We start from the raw sequence: 15,602 nt of genomic DNA, 5'->3' as shown, positions 1-15,602 counted from the left end.
TCAAAGTTGTTTTTTTCAGTCCCTGTTTACTTTTTAATAAGTTTGGTGCTTTTGTGAATGATTTATAAGTGCATGTTATAATAACTTTCTTTGAACAAATTTCCCTCTTCAGCTGAAGTTACCTAGACCACACTGTTTGATAGTTTTTAGGCAGCTGTTATGGGTCTTTTAGTTGTCACAGTAATTTAATGAAGATTAGTGATAAATCAATTTTACTGTAGGCCTAGTAACTAGCAAATAAAGGTAGATTTGTTATAGAACCATTACCATTAGGGTACATGCAGATGCTCATGAGGTAAACTTGAACTTCGGCATCCACGTCCTGGTCACCATATCCGTGTTGAGGCAAAAAATAAATAGCCTAATTCCTGGGAAAGAAATTTATAAAATCATAGTTTTTCGAACTCTCATTCAGGCCATCTTTCACCTGTTCTTTTATTTGTTGAATTGTTGAAATTCATCCTTAAATGGAAATAAAATGTGTTGTGAATGTCATGTTGACTTTAATCCAGTGGATCTCAACCCCCTCATTGTCCAACACAACAGTCGAAGATATTACATCCTCTGGTATTTCTGTTGGCAACTTTACTTGTTTTTTTTTTTTCATATTTTAACATTAGGCTATTAAATTAAGTTAATTAATTTGTTTTTTTACATAATCAATTTTAAGTCATGCTGTGGCCCCAATGAAAGTTTGCTAAGGCCTCGGCCACCTGGTTGAGAACCGCTGCTTCAGTCATTTCTGCTCTTCTTGAAGCAGGTATTTAAAGCTTGAACTTGTTTACATGTTCATTTCAGTCCCAAAACAGGTAAAACACATTTTGATACCCGTCAACATTGACCAGAAATGCTGTTTAGAATAAACTCTACAGCTCATTTGTAGGAACCAGACAGCTCTTACAAACGTTCACCATGGTAACCATGGTTTCTGCCAAAATGCCATATAAATCGTAAAACAAAGTTGTTATTAGGCACCGCTGTCAACTAATTAAATGCATTTTACACTGTTGAAAGCAGAACCCATAAAAATGTATTATGGGTTTTACATTAGTGACAAGTCTCTTGTGCTCACCAAGGCTGCATTTATTTGACCAAAAATACAATAAAAACATTAATATTGTGAAATATTATTACAATTTAAAATAACTGTTTTCTATTGTAATATATTTTCAAGATGTAATTTATTTCTGTGATGCAAAGCTGAATTTTCAGCATCATTACTCCAGTCTTCAGTGTCACATGACCCTTCAGAAATCATTCTAATATGATCAAGAAATGTTTATTTTTGATTAATGTTGAAAACAGTTGTGCTGCTTCATATTTTTGTGATAATTGTGATTTTTCCACAATTTCCTTTTTTTTTTTTTTTTTTTTCAGGATTCTCGGATGAATTGAAAGCTGAAATGAACAACATAACATTATAAATGTCTGCTTTCACTTTTGACCAATTTAATGCATGCTTGCTGAGTAAAATGAATTTCTTTCAACAAAAACTCCCCCCACACTGGTATTATATACCAAGATGGTCTGATCAGAATTGATAATAGTAGTATTTTACGTTTCTTATGCTTAGGAGTTCTTCATATCACCTTGTCAGGTTGTTACTGCAGTAATGTTGTCCTAGTATTCGCTGAGAGCGTGAGACTGTGTGTGTGTTTAAACTCAGATTGACTGATAGAGGCTTCAGGGAATTTGCTCGTGGCTTTTGCCTGTAACCTTTATATAAAACCAGGTTTTGATTTGAAACGTCTCGCTAACACCTATGACACTGCATTTCAGGAATGAGTTTGCAGAGTGTTTCTGCAAAAGCCAGACGTGCATCTCGTCAGACAGTTGGGTGTTTAGGTTATCTGGCTCACATCGAGAGGCTGAGAGTTTTCACGCTGTGTGTGTTAGAATGTGATATTGTCTCTGTGTCGAGTGGGAAGGTCTGCGGCGCGTAATTAGAATATGGGCTCCTGTGTTGTGACTGGCTTCTTTGAGCGAGCTCACCTGTGTGCTTCCTGCTCATTAGCAATCTCATGCATATTAATAAGGAGCAGAGGCGCAGCACGCCCTAGCTTGGCCGCAGGGCATCATGGGAGATTACTTGCATGAGTAATCCCGCTGGCTGGAGTTGGTCCAGAACTCCACAGCTGTCCGTCAAAGCGCAGGCGGGCAGAAGGGCATCAGGGTGTGTCGGGGCAGGGCAGTAAAGGGCTAGCGTTTAGCATGGGCTTAGCATTAGCTCATGGGGGAGGAAGTGAATCTCCTTTTGCATCGTAATGAGAGGGCATTTTTTACAGCGGTTTTGCTGATTAGCTTCTATTTAGTTTAGGAGTTTGCTCTCTAAATGTCTAAAACTAATGCTGTGTGCTCTCTGATGTATCTTCAGTTTCTTTAAACGTGTAATTCTACCTGTTGTTGACATCTCACATTCATCAGTGCAAGAAGAAATGTCTGGTACTGAACTACAAAAACATGTGATAGAATCACTTTACTTGCATTTCGGTGTACGCTACCGTACAAATATTTTGGGTTGGCAAGATTTTTGAAAGTTTTGAAAGAGGAAGTGTCTTATGTCCACTAAACTTGCATTTGTTTAATAAAAAAAATACAGTAAAAACAGTAATATTGTAAAATATTTTTACAGTTTAAAGTGTTGAATTTCTATTGGAATATATTTAAAAATGTAATTTATTCCTGTGATGCAAAGCTGAATTTTCAGCATCATTATTCCAGTGTCACATGATCCTTCAGAAATCATTCTTATATGCTGATTAAAAAGTATCATAAAAGTGATCTATATGACCCTTGGAATATATTCCAATATCAAAGTTAGAATGTGTGATACGTTATTTATACTTTATGCTGATTTTGCATCTTTTTTGGCTTTAGTTGCCATCCATTGCAAATGCATGGAAAAGATTGACCAGCACAATTCTTCATATTTCTTCCTTTTTTGTTCCACAGATGAAACAAACATCATATGGATGGTTTGGAACATCACAAGAGTGAGTCAAAATATATTTGGTAAATAATATTATATACAATAACAGAATCTTGTTGTGTTACGTTGCTTTAAATGTGATGACACATGTTGCTTCATTTCTCAAAACCCACACAGAAAACTACATTATAGAGGCTAAAATCTTTCATAATAACACATATCTGTGTTAGAATAACCAGCAGTGGTATCAAGGGAATTGAACACCCACTTTTCATCATCCAATCAGTTAACAATAGATAAAATCAGGTCCTTCCCAACTTTTTTCCTCATTGAACATTCAGTTTCACTTGAAAATGTAATAAGTAAAATTGGTTGCAAATGCTGATTCATGTTGACTTGACATTTTCTCACTGTTTTCATTCGTTCTAAAGCAAGTAAACTCAAGAGATTTTTGCTGACAGAGAACAATGCAAGGTAGGTGCAAATGTCTTTATCAATGTTTATCTCTGTGGTACAGAAATGAGATTTCATATTTGCTGGAATTAAATGTTTGGTTGCAGAAGAGTAGTATTGATCTCTCCTGCTCCAGCACTCTGAAGTCTATTAGTGTTTCCACATCATCAAACATATGAAAGTGTATGCCAAGTGTGTGTGTGTGTGTGTGTGTGTTAGAGATAGAGAGAGTGAGAGGTAGGAGCACAGTAGGGTTCACATACTGTGTGAATACTAATTCAGCTCTCTTGGCAGGTCAGGGTCCCTCTCCTCTCGACATTTACCCATCTGCACCGCAGCACACACTCTCACACACAGCTCCTGTGGATTACCTAGGCCGCAGGACAGAGCCGTTTCTATGGAAACCTCATAGCAGACCGCATGAGTTAACCATACACCTCTTGTAAAGTCTCTCCTTCAGGAGTGTGTGTGTGTGTGTGTGTGTGTGTGTGTGTGTGAAGTATATCACTGGGTGAACTGCTCACCGACCTGTCACTCAGGAAATTACTGTGTTCTTTAATGAAGGACAGAAAGCCTTGCGTTCTTTTCCTGAATATGGTTTTGGGGTAAAGCTTATCAGTAACAGATGATACTATTACACATGCGAAACACCTCAGTGTGAACTTTTTACTCATTTGAAACGCATTAATCAGAGTCATACAGAAACAGATTATTCAAAAGCTTTTAAAAGAAGACTCTTCTGCTCACCAAGGCTGCATTTATTTGATTAAAAGTAGTAATATTGTGAAATTATTACTATTATACTATTATAACTATTTTATAACTATTTTAATATAATTTAAAATGTAATTTATTACTGTGATCTTCAGTGTCACATGATCCTTCAGAAATGCTGATTTGCTGCTCAAGAAACATTTATTATTATTATCAACGTTTAAAAAGTTGCATTATTTCTGTGAAAACCATAATACATTTCTTCAGAATTCTTTGATGAATAGAAAGTTCAAAAGAACAGCATCTGTTTGAAATAGAAGTCTTTAGTAACGTTCTAAATATCTTTACAGTCAGTTTTGATCAATTTAATGCATCCCTGCTGAATAACAGTATTAAATTCTCTAATAAAAACAAAAATTATGGTCCCTTTTTCCCGGGAAAGGAAAAGAAGTTGGGTAAACTCCTGGTGGTGAACAGAATCCACAACAAAAGCGTTTCTCTGATTTAAAAAAAAAATGTTGAGAGATTGATTATGTTGGTCTCTTATTCTCTAATTCAAAAAAAAAAAAAGCTTAAAGACAGGCTCTTACAATGGAAAGGGAAAAGACTGGCTCTCCATAAACACTAATATATTCACTGTTTCAATACTAAAGCCACAAGATGTAAACAATATGAGTGTGATCATGAATATGAGTAAATCACTTCCTAACCTTTACTATTTTGAGTTTCGAGAACTTTACAACTCCATCTCAGGACAACATGCACCATAAACCCTAAAACAACTGTATAACACCTCAAATAACAACAACAACAACAACAAAAATAATGTAAGTGCATTTATGAAATTATTAGAATCACATTTCTGCTTTTAATCCCTCCATAAATGAGTTCCATTTACTTCCAAAGTAAGTGCCCTAGCATACCATTTTTTGCTTATTTTTTGTCTTTTTAACAAAAATGGGGAATGAGCCTTTTTCTTTTTTGCATTAAAGAACATTTTTAACTTTTTAAACTTTTAAGACATTTTCCTCATAAATGAGTTGATGTTACAATGCAGTATACAATACTATCTATAATACTAATCAGGCCGTTTAAAATCATGCAATTAGACAATGTTATTTTAAATATATAAATTGCAATACATCAGATTACACAGAATATTACAAGACACATTCACATGCTTAATTACAGAGTTCCTTTAATTATTCTGCTTGTAATGATACGCATTAGTACGAACACCATAATATAAACTAAAACCCAAAAGGTAAAATCAAAGTTAGCTGTAAAACTAAACCAAGAGCATGTTGTTTCATTTCTTGTGGCAGTAATGAGAACAGAAAAAAAAACATTTTGAAGATGGATGTTGTCATTTAAAGCCTTTTCAGTCATCTGATTTTGTGTGTGTTGGAGAAACGGTGTTAATGTCATAATGTCTATACGAGACGGGGTGTATTACAGAGTATCTGACATTGAGTGTGTGCTTTTGTGTGTGTAGGTTACCATTTGATTGACAGGTGAGCAGAGTCTCAGTGCTCTGGGCTTCATAATCAGCAGCTTTATTCCGAGCACAAAGGATTGTGGGAAGAGAGGGATGAGAGAAGCCGAGAAGTGCAGAATAGTAAAATTCCCGGAGGAGAGGAGGGGTTGCCTTCTCTCCTTTGTTTATTTCTTTGCTTTCCTTTGAACAGGTTCTCCGTGTGTGTGTTTTTGGGAGTGCAGGTAGTGTATTTGGTGTATTTTTGAGTATGTGCACAGCTCGGAGTGTGTGTTTTGAAACGAGTGTTGTTCTCATTATGACTGATAGATCAAAAGCGTGATTAATTTCTGAGCACGTCTTCCCTGGTGCTGTTGCTCCAGCTGTTCAGTGCTCCTCATGCCGATAAAGCGGACGCTCTGATTGGACGAACTCTTAGTCAGTCAATCAAACGGGTGGGTGTGACCATGTGGTGGGGCTTAGTGATATATTTGTATATGAGATGTTTTTTCTGCATTATTTTGTTGTTTTCTGAGTTTTGTAGAACATTGGTCAGAATATGTGGAATTTAAACTACAATTTTAAATAGTTGTAAATAGTTGTAGAACCTGTATGTTTGAAAACACATGCAGTCTTTGTACTTAATGAGGTTAAGCACCACATTTTAAGTTAAACATTACTCTTTCTTCCTCGGATTAATCGCTTTTGCTTGTTTTGGATGAATGAATAACTGTAAAATGAAGTAAATGTGTAATTTCCGTGCTGGACCATTAGTGAGCTGATGCTACTGCGGCTCAAACTTTCCATCCTCTCCGAGCAGCTGCGTTTTTTCCAGTGAAGGTTTTATTCAAGCCGGCGTTTCTCAGAACTGCTGCTGAACCTCATTTACTTCAGGTCCAGGAAGTCAATAGCATCACTTCTCTTTCCTCTCTGCTTTTTCTTTTCTATCTTTCGTCAGAACTACTTAGTATTTTCACAACGTTCCTTGGCCATCAGTCTGTTTATCTGCCTTTCCGTTGCATCTTTTTTTCCATTCCTCACCGTGTGTCCACGTGTTTCAGGAAGGATTTTACAAATGTTTCAAGTGATTGTTGCTCAGTGCCGATCGCAAATAAACTTCGGGTGATTGTTCAAAACCCAAATCATCTTGAGTGAAACTTTTGTTAGAGCCTTTGACCATCTAACTCACTCTTCTCAGAGTTTTGCTGCTTAGAAGATGCCATAGTTACCAATATTTACAATATCCGAGCCTGTCTCCTTCTCTGCGTATTTTTGTGCAGTCGTATAAGTGATTTTCTCTTGTTTTGCCTGCTGATTAAGCTCATATCCATAAACAAAACGACCTCGTTTAACAGATTACAAAGGAATTACACGATCAAAGAGCAAAAGTCGGCATGTATAAGAGAGTGGGAGAGAGAGAGCGAGTGTGTGAGTGAGAAGGAGATTGTTTGTGTGTGAGGAAGAGAGAAAGAGATACACCTCTTGCCCTGCTCTATCTGATATCGGAATCCATTTTGTGCTGAATGAACGTAACAGCTAATCCCGCCCTCTGGTACAGGCCTCAGGGTCTCTGACACTCACACTCACACACACACACAGCCAGCAGACACACTGTGCATTTACATGCATTCAAAGAACCAACATTTTGTTGCGTTCCAACATGTTTTAATAAATTCACACTGTTCTGTGAATGAATACTGACTGATTTGCACTAAGTAATGTGTGCTCGAGAGGGCAGGCTTCAGTACCCTAGTCACCAAGTTTACTTATTTAAAGTAGCATGCTATTTACTCTAAATTAAAACTTCATTGTCATGAATATGCAACACCACATGAATATTATCTGTTCTAATTGGATTGCAATGAAAATGGTGTTGCCATTGAATCAGATTTCAGTGGTTTTCAGACAGATAGAAGCTAAACACATAGAATGTAGTACATTTAGTCATTTAGCAGACGCTTTTATCCAAAGCGACTTACAAATGAGTAGAGAGTAGATCTTAAACCTTAAGGAGTTTGCCTATGTTAATGGTCATCTACTGACAGGCACATGAGCAGTTTGGCTGTACTATCATGATTAGTAGTGAACAGTGTTTTTGGAAATTTACTTTTAAAAGTGATGCATTACGATATTGTGTTACTCCCTAAAAAGTAAATAATTACATTACTTAGTTACTTTTTATGGAAAGTAATGCGTTACGTTACTTTTTAAAATCTAGGCAGGGCTTGCTTGTTTGTTTTTAATATAAAAAAGTTATTTTGCAAATGTAAAAGCCCTTTTCACAACAAAAATGAAATGAGAATATGCCTCAGGCTGAAGGAAATGTAAATTCACATCTGTACAGTAGAGGGCGCAGCTCAAACCAGTTGCATGAAGAATATGATGCAGGAGAAGAAAGTTCAACACTATTCAGCAATAACAAAAATGAAACCCAAATGTGTCATTTTTGCTTAGTATGGTTGAATTGGATCATCGAAGGTCAGTAACAAAGACATTGGTTAATAAAATGGGATTAATACATAAATTATATTTGTCTTATTTAACATCTTTAATTATTGCAGGTTTGTATAATATTCTGAGTTTGCCTTTGACTGTTTTTATTCATTTTGAGGAATACTGAATCTGTTTTTGTGCAGGTAAGATGAGTAAATACATGTTCATATTTAATCTAGAACCACAGTAAAATCATGTTCGCATGTGCACTTATTCCCGATTTCTCTCAACATGGCAACATGAAAGCTGTCAATCAAGGCATGGGAAACAAATGTAACTCCATCTATAACTGTAGGGTGGATTATAAATTTAGCTATCCAACAACAACTGACAGTTTTTTTTCATCTTGTTGAATAACCTCTGCTAAGAAGGATGAGTAGGCTAGTAATGACAGATAATCTAGATTAGGTGAAATTGGATTAAACTGGACTGGATTAAAAATCAAACTGCATGTTCAGTCACTGAAAAGCCTACTGAACATGAAAGCAAGCTGTTAATTTAATATAAGTGAGTTTTCCTCACTGTGAAGCTCTGCCTCTGGTGAACATAATGGAGTATTGATCCATTTTCATGCCCAAAATGGAGTTTAATATGACTTTTGATGGTGAGCTCCACAAACTGCCTTCTACAGGTTGAGGGATTTTTTTAAAATTATTTTTAGATTAATCCCATTTTAGTGCTTTTAAATTAAGAATTATCTGAGAACTATTGTGGTTATTGTACAGTGTTGGAATGATGTTGAGGCTTTACATTGCTATAAAACCGACTGGAGCATCGCGTTCAGGAGTTTGGTGAGTTCACCGGACCGTAACGCTCCGTTTGTAACGGACCTTTGACTCGGAACTAATGAAGAAATGAGACGGAAACAAACGATGACAGAAGTTAAAGACTGTGTCAACGAGCAAATGCTGTAGGCCTATGTAGAATCTATTCTTTTAATTTGTCAGAAATTCCAAGTGAAAATAATGCTTCTTGACAGGTCTTTTATGTAGCCTTTCTGAATATTAGTAGGCCATTTTTTTAACGAACTTTATGTAGGCTACATTAGCTGTGTTAATTATTGTTATTATAATTGTTTTAAATTAATTTTACATTAGGCTGTGAAAACAGTTTTGAGGCCTTCATTAGGGTTTTGTGAGTTTTGGTTTGTGTGTGTGCGCGCGTGTGTGTGTCAGCGCTCTACCGTTATTTTGGCAGATTGCTCTTTTAATTAACGCTCATTTTGCGCGCATCTGGCACGTGTATAGATTTAAATTAATTTTTTAAGATTCAGCTTAGTTCACTCAAGGAAAAATAATACACTGGCGGTCAGTGGTGTTTGTTTACTGGGCGAAATGAATTTGCAATTAGTCATTTGTCAAGAGTCTACATTTGGCGGATTTTTTGACAGATCTAGGGTTGGATCAAGGAGAAGTTGAGTGCAAGTAGTTGAAATCCTCTCGTACGTTTTTGATAAACAGTTTCTGTGATTGCAGTCTTTCACTGACCATTTATTGATTGTCCTTTGGAAGGTAACGAAAAGGACCGAACAGTCCAGACCGAGGCCTCATCGTGGATTTTTTGAGGTAAATGTCTAACCATATTATCTTTTTACAGATAACTTTTCATGGCATAAACTGTGTGAAATATATGTTATATGTATCTATTTACCCGGTTAAACATCTACTGAAATTAACCAAAAATTTTCGCAACAGAGAAAATTAATTTAGTGCACTTCATTAAATATGCCAAACACCACGCGCTGAAACTGACGCTGCGCCCCTCCCCCTCCAAATCTATTAGCATATAAAACTCTGTCTCTCTGTGTGTGTGTGTGTGTGTGTGTGTGTGTGTGGTAAATGTAGGTCACATCGATGAGAACTGCATACTTTGTAATTATAATTATCTCGTAAACACCTTATTTCGTGTTTAACAGTGAAGAGAGCCGTTACTCAACGGACGCCGACACCATATTGAGCTTCACTCACATCCTCAACTAGACGAATTCATTTGGCCATGTCAAATAGACTACTACTACACAATGTAAAACAAACAATATTTTCAACATAGTGTATGAACTTAAGTTAAATTAAAACGTTTTTATTTTCTCTATCACTATACTATATTTTAGATTCACTCTATATTTATAGCAGTCAAAATTTTAGAGGTTTGATAACTGGTGTCAAACTTTGTTTAGAAAAAAAAAAAGTTTTTGAGAGCGTCGATTTTTTTCTTTAAGAAAGTCTGTTTTTAATCAACAATGGTGGTTATTAACAAATGTGGTTAAATATAACGTTTGAACGGTCAGTTTCTGATAATGAGACATTCCATGCTCAACTGCTAATAATTAGTCATTGTAAAATTGCAAAATGGATAAATATACCATGTTTACACATATAGGCTATACTGATATTTCTACTATTTTCGTCTTTCAAACTTTATTGGTTATTGTAACTTTCTATAAACGTTTGAGTGTCGGCCAAAACATTTCGATCATGTTTGTTGATATGGTTCCAAATTCAGGTTTTAAGAGTCACCAGCGTGTTTGCTTTAGTTTATGATTGTTGCTGCTCCAAATGACAGTTCTTATGATCTGGTGGCAGCCAGCTGCCAGTCACAGTTTGCGACGCTTTTAATCCAATGTTAAATCAATTACAGGCAACTCTGGGTCAATCTACACTGGGATGGACACCTCCTCTAAAGTTTCATTTTGCATCTGTTATTTTTATTTCTAATTTTCCATGGATTGGTGGCGGATTTACGTTGTGGAACCATCTCGAGGAGCATCCAGACCGAACAGATGGACTCGAGCCCTGACCGGTATAGCGTGCATATGTGCATCCGCTGCTTTGCGCGTTAAGCCCTATTAAGACCGTCTACCGTGCAACTGGTGCTTCGCTCAATCCCGCGAGCTCTCGCAGACTACACAAGCGAAAGCTTCTAATCCCTCACGTGAGAGGACGGGTTCTCTCGCGCTCACATCGCGTAATTTAACAGTCTGCCTGGAGGCCTTAGATATATATCTGAAACCAGACCGTGTTATTTCATAAGAGTCTCCTGCTGGGCGGTTCATTTCCACAGTCACCTCGAGACCTTTAAAGTGCATTTACACCACAATAACCAACTCATTTTATTCCATTATCATGTTTTTGTTATTCAGCATTGAGTTTACGAACAATTTGTTGGCTATATTTGCTAAGATTTTATTAGCTTAGCTTACAATGTGCTGTTAATCTGAATTCATCCTTGTGTTGGGTCTTCAAGGATCATATATTTCCTTTCCTTTCCTTTCTGTTTTGTTTGCCATAGAAACAGAGAAAGGGCCAATGATGTAGGCCTGCTTAATAATGTCTACTTAAAATAACATCAGCCGCTTTAGCTCGCCCATTAAATGAAAATAAAATGAGGCTTCCCTTCTCTCACGTTGTTTTGCGGGTAAAACATTTATGAAGCAGAATACGTCAGTAGTATATGTGTATGTTTGTGAGAGGATCCTCCCTTTGCGCGAGACACCGGGCGCTCGAGGCGTCTCCGTCCGCCCTTCTCATGCACGAGGGCGCGAGCCCGCGGTAATGGCGGTAATTTGGGTTAAATAAGGGGAGCATCAGCTTTTTAAACACTTAAAAACTGCCAAAGCTCTCGTAGACACAAAAACCTAAAGACTCGAGTATTTTGCTGCTGGGGAGGGAGGAGACATTCAGAAACTGAGAACGAGGCGAATGACTGGAACTGACTTAAACGCACACATTTGCACATGAGCAGAAAGTCTTACTGAAAGTGTTAAACGTCATTATGGGTTTTATTTTCCCAGGAACGATATATGTATATATAGCTATTAATATTTTGGTTTTTTATTTTTTTTTTACGTGCTATGGGTAAAACGGGTGTCCAAGTCTTTTCATGCACCTGTGTGGCTCTTAAAGCGTAAATTTGACCGACAGGCTGATTTGAGAGATGACCCCCCACGCGCGCCCCACTCATAATCCTAAACGTGCACAAAACACTTCCAGCGTGGGTCAGACCGTCACTATCCCGGTTCGGTTAGCGGTGAACACAACAGAAACAATAAATGTTGATTAGATTGACTGCAAGAGAATTAAACTGAATCAAAAGTGGCCGTGCAGCACCGATTTGGTCAAAAGCCATTACTAAACGCCCTACTATATTAAAGTATCTGAAATAGGCTACTAAATGAGTTAAATAATAATATGTTCGAATTATTGTATACAGCGGACGATAAAGTGATATAAATAGGCTATTTGCATTCCATGGTATTAAAACAGTCTTTAAATAATTCGTAGATTTAATATTCTTCTGCTGTTTAATGTTTTTGTGCAACATTATTTCCAAACGAATTGTTCAATTATAATTAGCCTATTTTAAAAATGCATTGTGTGGTGATAAATAAGAAAACGTAAAATATTCGTTCTATCATATCTGCAATTAATTTTGATTCCATGCAAGTGTCTCTCATTCAGCTAAACAGAAATAAAAATATTTGATAAAAACAGATTAAGACCACACTATGAAGCAGTGAAATAACAAAACAAAACGTTTAATCGTGCAATCCAAATTACAGTGACACAATACACCGAGTTAAACTTACGTGTTGCTGAAAAAAATCCAAAAAGCAGGTAAATGGTAAAGCCGCGAGGAAAACAGAGACAAATAAAACTGGCCCTGCTAAAGAAAGCACAAACGACCTTAAAGAAATGTCCACAAAAATCATCAAAAATGTTGAAAGCGCACTTGGTTCCTTATTAGGCGAAGATACAATATTTATTCCGTGTCTCCAGGGATGAGGCTGCTCTCTCTATTGTCCTCCCTTTCCTCAATGCTGATGCTTAATTTTCAAAACTTCTATATTACCAAGGGACCTACGACATCAGCCGGAGAAATACCCAGCAAGTACAAAATCCGAGCCAGGGAGCGCTTTGTGCAGAGGGGAGGCATTTCAGCCGCTTTTACCGACTGCGCGAGGCGACATTTCATTTTCACGCGCTATTTTGGGGATTTTTTTTCTTTCATTCGTCCAACAGCGCGAGGAAATCGGGTTATTGGATCGCGAGAATGTCAGCCACATTTCCGGGACTGGTGCACGATGCGGAGGTATTTAAATTCATTTCTTATCACCTCACAAAAATCGTTTAATTTCATTTCATTTAGCGTAGCATGGCATGGAGGGAAATTACGATCACTTAGCACAGCGGAATGGAAGTTAAGACTTCTGAGGGGAGTTTGCTGCAAGGCGAGGAGAAATACCATGTGTTAGTTTCTAGTGAAAATGGCTTTTACTATTAGTTGTTTTTTTTTCGTGTCGAATATGGCTCTCTAGAGTTCATGTAAAAGTCTCTGCCGTGGTTGGAACCTTTGCTCGTTCTTTTAATATGCCATAATAATTATTAGTAGTGCAGACTCTCGTGTCTTGTGCTTACCTGCGGTGAAACGGCCGTAGACTGTTGGCACAAAACGGCTTTTAATAGCGTTTGCACGGATGTAGTAATAATAATATAGTCAAATAACACACTCCGCGGCAAATGATAGACAAGTGAGGGAGGGAAAAAAACGCTGTGAGCTCGTGGAGCAGTTTGCAGTGTGTTTCACGCACTCCCTCCCAGGCACGGAGAGATGACATCGCCGTCAGGTACTTTTCTAAAGACACTTTGAGCTGCTGTGTGTGTTTGTGTGTTTGGGGAAGGTTTGAGTTTCCGCCGCGTGAGAAATGCGCGCGGATCGCTGCGAGCGCGTGTAAATGACATCCCTCATATTTTTCTCTTTTTTCCCCGCACAGATACGTCACGACGGATCAAACAGCTACCGTTTGATGCAACTCGGATGCTTGGAATCTGTGGCCAACTCGTCTGTCGCTTACTCTTCATCGTCTCCGCTTACATACCCAGCTACCGGAACCGAATTTGCCTCCCCGTATTTTCCCACGAACCACCAGTACACGCCCTTACACCACCAGTCCTTCCACTACGAGTTCCAGCACAGCCACCCGGCCGTGAACCCGGATGCGTACTCGTTAAACTCTCTCCATCACTCGCAGCAGTATTACCAGCAGCTCCATCACGGCGAACCGGCGGACTTCATCAACCTTCACAACGCCCGCGCGCTCAAGTCCTCGTGCCTGGACGAGCAGCGGCGGGAACTGGGCTGTCTGGACGCGTACCGCAGGCATGACCTGTCAATCATGAGCCACGGCTCTCAGTACGGCATGCACCCCGAGCAAAGACTGCTGCCCGGGGCGGGTCTGGGGCTGCCGCCACCGGGGGCCGATGACCTACAGGTACACCTCACCAGCATTTCTACCGTTCAAGCACAAAATACACACACTCAACGTGTCAGCACCGTCTCACACGCACGCAGGCTGCAGAGAACTTGACGCCTTCAGGGATGTTGTATAGTCACTTTCACTGCCCGAACAGAAGAAATGATTGCCCGAGGGCTTCGACTAAAAAAAAAAACTAAAAAAACCTTAGACGTCAGGAGAGACTGAAAGAGAAAAATCGAGGCCAAGCGATCACTTCTTTTCGGCCTTTACGGGTTTGCACAACAAATTAATTTAATAACGAACAATGCATTATTGTTTCGAAATCGCTAATTAAAATAAACTGATAAACACGGGGGAAATCGCAACGAAAAAAATCGTCTGATTTGCAGAAATGCGTTATTTCCCAACATGCGAAATAAGACTTTTTAAACCTATATTTCGAAACGTTTGAAAGCACCATTTTTCAGTTGATTTAGCTGGTGGATTTTACATATTTAATATAGTGAATATTGAGAAGTCTGAATTCGGCTGCGCGTATGTCGGGCCTCGCTGCTGTAAAGCCGCTGTTTCTTTTTCCTCCGTTAAAAGGCGGATTAACGGCTTGAAAAAGTGCGAACAAAAGGCAAATCCTCCGCAGTAGAGCACCGTAGTTTATCCAATTTAGGACTTAATGTCAATCAACTGGTTATTTATGCACAGACATCTGAAACAGCTCAAGTTTAACCGCTGAGTCAAAAATATGTTAAAATAGAAATAATTAGCCTATACAATACTTTTAATCCTTCAGTGCGACAGTGAAATTGAACAGATAAAATATATCGCTTTTGAGAGAACATATTTTAGCGAGCAGATTACATTTTGGATTTTTTTTTTTTTATTATTATTATTTTTTTACTGAAATAAAATTCTAATAGAGTATTTAAATGATAACATCGACGTAATACAATTTGTAGAATTAATAGAAATGGTTTCTTATAAAGATTAGATAATAGTAAAATACGGTATACCAGTAGGCTAACTAATATAAAAAAGTGTAGCAAGTTTTTATTGCTTTGACTAATAATAAAAAGTTAATAATTGTTGAATAATACATTTTTGATTTGCCCGCCATGTTTTACAGGACCTGTTTAAATAATATGCAAAAATAACATCACCAATATAGCCTATACGTTTTCTATTTTTTAAATTGTATTTTATCTTGCAATTGCATAATTTGTCAGAAAAGCTAGTTTAAGCTATTTTAGAGATGCAGTTTTGTAGTATATTATTTTATCACATGATTTTCA

The 15,602-nt window shown here is 37.7% G+C and overlaps 1 protein-coding gene across 15 annotated transcripts in view; it reads left to right on the top strand.

Annotated features, from left to right (window-relative positions):
• Positions 1-15,602, top strand: part of tfap2d (transcription factor AP-2 delta (activating enhancer binding protein 2 delta)) — a 49,306-nt gene that overhangs the window by 26,655 nt on the left and 7,049 nt on the right. For 2 of the 15 annotated variants that reach the window (XM_058754861.1, XM_058754859.1), the window contains exons 2-4: positions 2,953-2,993; positions 9,575-9,628; positions 13,834-14,331. In XM_058754861.1, coding sequence (XP_058610844.1) covers positions 2,973-2,993; positions 9,575-9,628; positions 13,834-14,331 — 573 coding nt within the window. In that variant the 5' untranslated portion in view covers positions 2,953-2,972. Of the gene's footprint in view, positions 1-2,952; positions 3,013-3,360; positions 3,404-8,334; positions 8,974-9,090; positions 9,629-10,700; positions 10,863-12,318; positions 13,687-13,833; positions 14,332-15,602 lie in introns of those variants that run through there. The other 13 variants (XM_058754863.1, XM_058754862.1, XM_058754865.1 and 10 more) reach the window with 13 other exon arrangements.

Source organism: Onychostoma macrolepis, chromosome 20 (assembly GCF_012432095.1).
Source record: "Onychostoma macrolepis isolate SWU-2019 chromosome 20, ASM1243209v1, whole genome shotgun sequence".
Lineage (NCBI taxonomy): Eukaryota > Metazoa > Chordata > Actinopteri > Cypriniformes > Cyprinidae > Onychostoma > Onychostoma macrolepis.
This window is presented reverse-complemented; position numbering and strand designations above follow the sequence as displayed.